Below are 7,830 nucleotides of genomic sequence, written 5' to 3'. Positions count from 1 at the left end.
CCAAGGGTTTAGGGTTTAGTGATTAGGGTTTAGGGTTTAGTGTTATTAAGATTTAGTTTTTAATGTATGATTTAGGGTTTAAAATTTTCTAATGGTTTACGGTTTATCCAAGATTTAAGGTTTATAATTTAGGGTTTGGAGTTTAGGATTTAGGGTATAGGATTTAGTATTTTGCTAAAAGTTTATCAATATTTATTTATTTATTTTTTGTAACTATTTTTATGTATTTTTATTGTTTTATTTTAAAAATATAATCTTATTTGGAAATTCAATTTTGTTTCCTTTTTTAAAAGATATCAAATATCAAATACTTAAACACTATTGGTTGGTGAATCTAGAGGTTCGAACCCAAGAATTTCTCCTAATTTCTCGTACTTTATCGCCTAACTGGATGTAAATTTTGATTCTCAATTAATTAAAAAGATCCACACAGGCATCAATAACATATTTAGATCTGAATCACATCATCTTCATTAATTTTGTTACATCATTTAAAAGCATACAATAACAATGTTGTCTGTCATAAGAGTACCAATTCAGACTATTTAATACTCCCTCCGGATACTAATGTAAGATGTTCTATGTTTTTATCTTGCATATAAATGTATAATGTTTTGAGATATAATTAATGCATTTATTTTTAAAATTTAAACATAAATTGAAAAGTAAAATTATGAGTAGTGAAATTTTATTGATTAAAACCTTAAACATCTTATATTTAAATCCAGAGGGAGTAGCAATCAAAATCGGAAATTCAGAATCCTGCATACAGATGAACTAACATCTTGTATACTCCATATGTTTCATATTAAGTGTCGTTTTGGAACTGTGCACACGGATTAAGGAAACAATTAATTTTGTATATTTCTTATGTAAAAATACAATTACCAATACACCTAACCATATTTCAACCAATAGAAAAATAAATTACTGAATAAAACTAATAATTTTTGCATTGAAAATCGAAAACAACACTTATTTTGTAACAAAAAAATTTTCTACAACGACACTTATTCAAAAACGGAAGGAGTATTAATTAGAAAAATAAAATGCTTTGACTTCCTCAAAAACGAAAAGATTAATAACAACACAGAAATTAAACAAAAAAGAGTATATTATACATTTCTTTTATTATATATTTAATAATATTGAAATCAAAAACAGAAAAGAGTCGTTCCTCAATTAAACAAAAACAAAAAACATATCCCAACTTATTTCTCTACGAACAGAAGCAAAGGTTAATAAAAACACAAGAAACCAAACCAAACCACCACTTTGTAGAATACTGTAAGCATATCATATCACTCAAAAAACTGAATAACTCCTCAAATCAAAGAACGCGTCTGCGTTCTCCAGTGCGTTTGCATTTTTCAGTTTTTGGGAACGTTAAGCCTTAGACGGAAATCTTCTTCCATGAGAGGAAGTCCTTCTCTGAGCTTCACCTTTGGCTCCCAACCCAACACTTCTTTAGCCTTACTTATGTCTGGCTTCCTCTGTCTTGGATCGTCCGGCGTGTTCTCCACCATCTTTATCTCTATGCTCGGGTTAATAAGCTGCGTAAAACATTCATTAAGACCAAACAACACTAACTAACACTCAAGATTCATGTAAAGCAGATTCTAACCTCCTTAACCGTTTCAGCCAGTTCCACCATTGTGAATTCACCTGAGAAACAGAGAGATGCAGACATAAGCAGATAGATAAAATCTCTTCAAGTTTAAATGTTGGAAGGAAGAAGCCAGACCTGGGTTACCGATGTTGATAGGGCCAGTATCATCGCCTTCCATGAGACGGATAAGTCCATCAACCATGTCGGAGACATAGCAGAAACTGCGGGTCTGTGTCCCCGGTTTCTGAACCGTCAACGCCTCACCTCGAAGTGCTTGAGCAATGAAGTTGCTCACCACACGCCCGTCATCGATGTTCATCCGAGGACCATACGTGTTGAAGATTCTAGCAATGCGGATTTCTACAAAATACCAAATGGGCCCACAATAAGAATCTCATTCGAAAAATTGATGGTCTGTGAGGATTAAAAAACTGACCAATGCCGTGTTGCCTGTGGTAGTCGAACATCAAAGTCTCAGCCACACGCTTGCCTTCGTCATAACAACTCCGAACACCTTTCATAATAATCAAACCATGTTAAGTTAACAACGCTGTAACACTGAGATATTATGAGATGAAGAAAGTTACCAATGGGGTTGACATTTCCCCAGTAGCTCTCTGGTTGAGGGTGGATGAGAGGGTCTCCATACACTTCCGAGGTTGAGGTGAGCAGAATCCTATCATAAGAGAATAACAAAAGTGTTAGAAACTAGAAGAATATTTTGATTTAAAGTAAATATGTGATGATGAACCTTGCTCCAACACGCTTGGCAAGACCAAGCATGTTCATTGTACCCATCACATTGGTCTTGATTGTCTGCAGAAACATATCAGATATTAAAGAAAAAAATGTTAGTTCAATATTTTTAATAAATCGACTATGGCCCCCAAAATCTCAGGGCCGGCCCTGCTTCTAATAATGATAGAAGAATGTATATACTTCCTCGGCACACAAACCTTGACGGGGTTGTACTTGTAGAAGATAGGAGAGGCAGGACAAGCAAGATGGTAGATCCTATCAACCTCAAGCAACAGAGGCTCCGTAACATCTAATATTTAAAAAAAAAACAGAGATGACTGATGATAATAATATATAAAACAACAAAACTATAACTGAAGAGTCTAGAGAGAGAGCATACCGTGACGAATAAGCTCGAACCTGGGGTGACCGATCCACTTCTTGAGGTTTTCTTTAGAGCCAGTGAAATAGTTATCAGCAACAACGACCTCATTCTTCTCGTTTTCCATGAGCTTATCAACCAAATGAGAACCGATGAAGCCAGCTCCTCCCGAGATCAAGATCCTCATATTCGACTTCACAACAAAAATCATTAGAAACCCTTTTCAATCACACAGCCAATCAGATCAAAACAGACATCTGATTAGATCAAATCTACGATGACACAAAGTTGTCTCACAATGTAGGGTCAGATCTACGTGGCGTAACTAGGATTCTGTTTCATTACAATGCCAAAAAGAGATCAAGTGACTAACATAAGATAAACCGATTCGGATTTGGACAGGAACTAAACAATGCATAAAGGATTCGAGGTGAAGCTACACTGGATTCAAACGGTGACGATCGAATCTTAAATCTAGAACGGGTTTGAATCGGATCACCTGGAGAAACTTGGAGTTGCGGAGAGGAGAAGGCAGAGGAGGAGCCTTTGATCCGTTCTGTTTCTCACTTGTCGCCGCCATTTGCTTTGCTGAGATCGAAACGAGTTTTGAATGACAAACCTAAACTCGATTGTTCTGTGATCTGATGAGAGAATAAGAGAAGAGGGATCGGCTTCTTATAGTCAGTTTTAATTAAATTCCACGATATAATTGATTATTTGGTGATTTAATATAATAAAGTTTAGACAAAACTTTGAGACTTCGAAAACACGAAATGCGGAATTAACAAATTAGAAAATTACCTCAACTAATCACGATAATGTCTGACCTAACATGAATCTGACTTTCCATTTTTTCTTTTGCGTTTTTTTTAACATTTTTTTAATGACTTTTGCAGCTTTTAATTATTTCCCAATTTCAGTCTTTTAATCGGTGTACATCCAGCTAATTTTATTTTTGTCCCCATTCTCAAAAGATTACAAGAGATTATTACATGACGTCGACTCACCTTGACGTATATGTTACGTCTAGAATTCTTCTTTCCTATGTACTAGGTGCTGATCTTCGCCTTGTAGGGGGTAAATGAATTAAATTAGTTTACTAGATTCTAACCCGCTTTTAAAAAGAGCCGATATATTTTTCGTTTTAATTTTTTTCCAAAAAACTTAATTTTTATATATATAAACACAAAAACTTGAAAAAAATCGATTCGTATCGGAATAAATATCAGAATACTTATGTTTAATTTCAACGTGTAGTAATTACTAATAGTTATATATAGTTGTCAATGAAAAAAAAATTTATTTGAATATTCAAAATCACAAAAATTAAAATATTCTTAAAGTTATTAAATATTTAAATCAGTGCATATAACCATTTTAAATATATATATATCAAACATATTTGACAATATATAGGCCGTACATTAAAACCCATTAAAAATTGAATAACATTGGGCTTTTCCAATCGCACATATGAATGAATTATATGGAACATGTCATACATGGTCATATTCTTTATAAAGTATATTAACATATTTTTTTGGCGAAATATGTTACAGGTATTATAGTCGAACATGTCATTATTTTTGTTACATGCTCAAATATATTATATAAACATGGATTTTAATTAGTTAAGATAAGAATAGTGGATCACTACAATATAAGAATAAAAGAAGTGGTTTTGATTGGCTCAAAAAAGAGAGGTATTATATAAGGTTTCGTATTACTTTTGTATTTTGTAGAATAATGTAGTTATTTTAAAATTAAGTTCAGTTTGGACTAAACATATATCAATGTAGCATGTTGCTGTTTTAATAGAATAGATAAATTGTGGATGTATATGAATGGATAGTTTGGAGAAGGTTCAACTTATGGGCACCCGGAATTATCCGAGACGAGAATCTGCATTGCATTAAGAAGTGAAAGCGCTAAGATGGACGATGGAGAATATGCTTCAGCATTCAACATGTCGGAGTTTTGGAACAGACTGCAAAGATTTGATCGCTATGATTAAGGAGTTTCATGTCTGGTCAAGCTTTGCAACAGAATTGGAAAGGATAGAGCTTTCCGGATTTCAAGATCACTCACATCCCACTAACGCAAAACCATATTTCGGATTTTTTAGCTAAGACGGCGAAATCTTTCCATAAAGATTTATGTTTTATTGGTTGTTCTATTCCGGTCTGGCTACTCAAACCATCTCGAATTTGATTAATAGAATGTAAAAAAAAATATAGAATAGATTACTCTCGATTAGTAGATGTTAGCAAAGTAAGAAGGTATAGTGACAAAAATAAAGTATACGAAACAATAATAACCTTATGACATTTGACAAAAAAACATATAAAAGCGATGGTTACTCTTATAAATCAATAATCATAATTCGACACAGAACACATACAACCACCAAATAAACGGTGGATATATTTATCTAAATTTGGAAAGAAAACAATAGACTTTCCATATAATCAAAATAACACTAAAGTAAAGGAAATATCAGTGTATTCATATTAAAATATATTGCTTAATCAAGACATGAATAGCGCAGTCCATTTATGATGATTCGAACGAAAATAGTGTATTTGGAAAGAAAATATTAGACTTTCCAAAATTAAAACCACCATAAATTAATGGAAATATCAGTATATTGAAAAGAAAATATAGCTTAATCAAAGACATTAATGGTATTGGCCCAATTCATCCGCAAATTCACCAAATGAGAACATACCATTCTGTATGTCATTTATGATTATTTTTACAATAAAAATCTTGGTGTTTAAGTTATGGGGTTGCATGTACTTAATAACTTAATAAGGACTTTTTTTTTGAATGTATTGTACTATCAGTAATGATATATGATTTACGTGAGTAGATATTTTGGGGGGAAAACATTCTAACTATCTAATAAATGGAAATAGTAATACAATTAATAAAAAGTAGAAGGCATCATATCATATATAGATATATATCTTCAACAAACTCGTTGTCCAATTGAGTAAGAATTACTTTTAGCGTAACACCAACCAAACTAGAGTCTGACTTACGTTTTATCAACACAACAGCACGTGGTTTCAGTTTTATAAACCACAACAAATCGGTTAATTATCTACAACTTTGGCTATATTGACTGAACTTTTTTGATTAATAGTCTCTCTTATCAATGTGGAAACTATTGTCTGAAAAAATAAAAAATAAACTATTGTCTCGTAGCGGCTCGTAACTGCACGCCGGTTTTATTTGATAAACCGGCAAGGCGTGTGAAGACAAAAGACGCTACAAAAACCGTCTAAAGCAGATAAACGGAACGTACTTCAACAAAAACAAACTGTGAACTGCCAACAGGGCAAAATAAGAGAGCAAATCATTCCTGACACTAAAGCATTCTTAAAGAGTACTAAACTTTATCATTATGATTGCCAGTTTCTCAAGAACAACACTTTCCAGAACGCTCTGGTTCTCGAACGCAACAAAACGATGTAGACCGGGTTATAACAAGTTGTGTCTGGACAATTTTGAAAAGTTTCAGATAGGGAATTTGAAGAACTTGGATGAAACTCCAGAGAGATCTCAAAGGTGTGAAGTCTGAAGTTGATCACAACATTTCTTGAGACTTTCTGACACAGCGGCTCACTTTCTTCTTGAACTCGTCTCTCTTCTCTCGCCACTCTTTCTACAAACACACAAAAACACTCATGACCAAGACCTGCTCTTCATTTGCAAACGAATCTGATGAGGGCTGAAACACTCACAGCAGCTTCAACGTTTGCAGGAGACTCATCGTTGGGACCAGAGAGCATAGATATAATACTCAACATAATACTTTCAACCTGAAACAAATCACTTAAAAGATCTAACCAGAGTAACTGATGTATGGTGTAATACTAAGAGCTTAGAGTCTACTACGCAGACGAAGACTAACAAAAGTCATGTTTAACATACAGTGTGAACAGGCATCCAGCGCTCGCTGGCAAGCTCATAACCACTTGGATCATCACCAGGAGGGTGAAGAATCGATATGCAAACACGACCATCAGAGTAAACTGCATGCCATAAGAACACAGAACATGTCCTTGATTGATATTCCTCTGTTCCAATCAAACAACAGAGTAGGAGAGAAACTAACCATTAGGATGCCACATGTCTGAAATAAACCTCACTGATGGTGGGCTATTAGGATAATTCTGCGGGAAGGTCATGATAGCGTTAAAGAATCCTCCTTCACTGCAACGTCACCAACTTTATTTAATAAAAAAAAACATAAGAGCATTGAGACAAAAGGACAGAGCAATCTTCTCTCTCTCTCTCTCTCTCTCTCTCTCTCTCTCTCTCTCTCTCTGTTCCGATGTAATCAACTGAAAGCAATACCATTTCAAACAAAACCTAAACTAAGGAGACAGAGAGTATCTGGAGCGTACTAGAGAGAATCTGGAGGTCCGATAATGGTAACGCTCCACTCGAATATATTCTTCTCGTCCACGAGTCCGGTGGAGAATCCATCAACAGGGTGCTTACAGAGATCTGAATCAATAGATCAAAATGAGAAGATAAGCAATCAAGAAGAGAAGATTGATGATACCATATTGAATTTTTGCGGCGTGCCTTTGAGTTGTTTCTGGAGGAGAAGGCTAGCTTGCGATGCCATTGGCTGATGATAGAGAGGATCGAGGTGTGGGGGAAGCTCTAGAGAGAGAAGCTGGTGATCGAAATTGAGATTTTATAATCGGTTACAAGAAGGTTCTGGTTCTTTTTTTTTTTTTTTTGTAACACAGAAGGTTCTGGTTCTGAAGATGGAACTTGGGGTTTGTCGGGGAACCGATGTTTCTACTATGACAACGTATAGAACGAAGCTAGGATCAGCTACGGACAGTCCATTCTAACTAAAATCAGTTTTCATCATACCGTATTATTATGAAGACGTGGATATAATCGATTCGGTTTGGACAATTTTTTTCAAATAGCTGTTTTTAAATTTTTGTCATCCAGAGAATTGATCCCCAAAAAAAGCATTTAATAAATAAAATAACCTAAATAAGTTTTATTAAATAAGCAAACGATTTTTTTATCACTTGTTTACTTATATATATAAATAAAAATTAAAAAT

The 7,830-nt window shown here is 34.2% G+C and overlaps 2 protein-coding genes across 2 annotated transcripts; both read right to left on the bottom strand.

The window, feature by feature from the left end:
• Nucleotides 1-1,154: 1,154 nt before the first annotated feature.
• Nucleotides 1,155-3,614, bottom strand: LOC106320392 (UDP-glucuronic acid decarboxylase 3-like). Its single transcript, XM_013758750.1, has 10 exons — nucleotides 3,531-3,614; nucleotides 3,229-3,370; nucleotides 2,748-2,922; nucleotides 2,566-2,657; nucleotides 2,361-2,425; nucleotides 2,197-2,285; nucleotides 2,046-2,123; nucleotides 1,745-1,969; nucleotides 1,625-1,665; nucleotides 1,155-1,553 (listed from the first exon to the last, which is right to left on the bottom strand). The coding sequence occupies exons 2-10, from the start codon at nucleotides 3,307-3,309 to the stop codon at nucleotides 1,371-1,373; spliced, it is 1,029 nt and encodes a 342-aa protein (XP_013614204.1). The 5' UTR covers nucleotides 3,310-3,370; nucleotides 3,531-3,614; the 3' UTR covers nucleotides 1,155-1,370.
• Nucleotides 3,615-6,021: 2,407 nt separating this feature from the next.
• LOC106324783 (ubiquitin-conjugating enzyme E2 7) lies at nucleotides 6,022-7,546 on the bottom strand. Its single transcript, XM_013762767.1, has 6 exons — nucleotides 7,329-7,546; nucleotides 7,145-7,247; nucleotides 6,853-6,950; nucleotides 6,669-6,769; nucleotides 6,479-6,556; nucleotides 6,022-6,399 (listed from the first exon to the last, which is right to left on the bottom strand). Exons 1-6 carry the CDS (start codon nucleotides 7,369-7,371, stop codon nucleotides 6,322-6,324), a joined length of 501 nt encoding a protein of 166 aa, XP_013618221.1. The 5' UTR covers nucleotides 7,372-7,546; the 3' UTR covers nucleotides 6,022-6,321.
• Nucleotides 7,547-7,830: the final 284 nt, after the last annotated feature.

The sequence above is a fragment of the Brassica oleracea genome, chromosome C2, assembly GCF_000695525.1.
Source record: "Brassica oleracea var. oleracea cultivar TO1000 chromosome C2, BOL, whole genome shotgun sequence".
In the NCBI taxonomy this organism is placed as follows: domain Eukaryota; kingdom Viridiplantae; phylum Streptophyta; class Magnoliopsida; order Brassicales; family Brassicaceae; genus Brassica; species Brassica oleracea.
This window is presented reverse-complemented; position numbering and strand designations above follow the sequence as displayed.

What these genes read in the sequence shown, in the direction of transcription:
- LOC106320392 (XM_013758750.1), bottom strand. Translation starts at nt 3,309, where the DNA reads ATGGCGGCGACAAGTGAGAAACAGAACGGATCAAAGGCTCCTCCTCTG. An exon ending in GTTCGAGCTTATTCGTCACG is followed by an intron (nt 2,658 to 2,747) that starts GTATGCTCTCTC and finishes TTTAAATATTAG; the next exon opens with ATGTTACGGAGCCTCTGTTG. An exon ending in GGGAAATGTCAACCCCATTG is followed by an intron (nt 2,124 to 2,196) that starts GTAACTTTCTTC and finishes TTATTATGAAAG; the next exon opens with GTGTTCGGAGTTGTTATGAC.
- LOC106324783 (XM_013762767.1), bottom strand. Translation starts at nt 7,371, where the DNA reads ATGGCATCGCAAGCTAGCCTTCTCCTCCAGAAACAACTCAAAG. An exon ending in CCTCCAGAAACAACTCAAAG is followed by an intron (nt 7,248 to 7,328) that starts GCACGCCGCAAA and finishes CTATTGATTCAG; the next exon opens with ATCTCTGTAAGCACCCTGTT. An exon ending in CTGCAAACGTTGAAGCTGCT is followed by an intron (nt 6,400 to 6,478) that starts GTGAGTGTTTCA and finishes GTGTGTTTGTAG; the next exon opens with AAAGAGTGGCGAGAGAAGAG.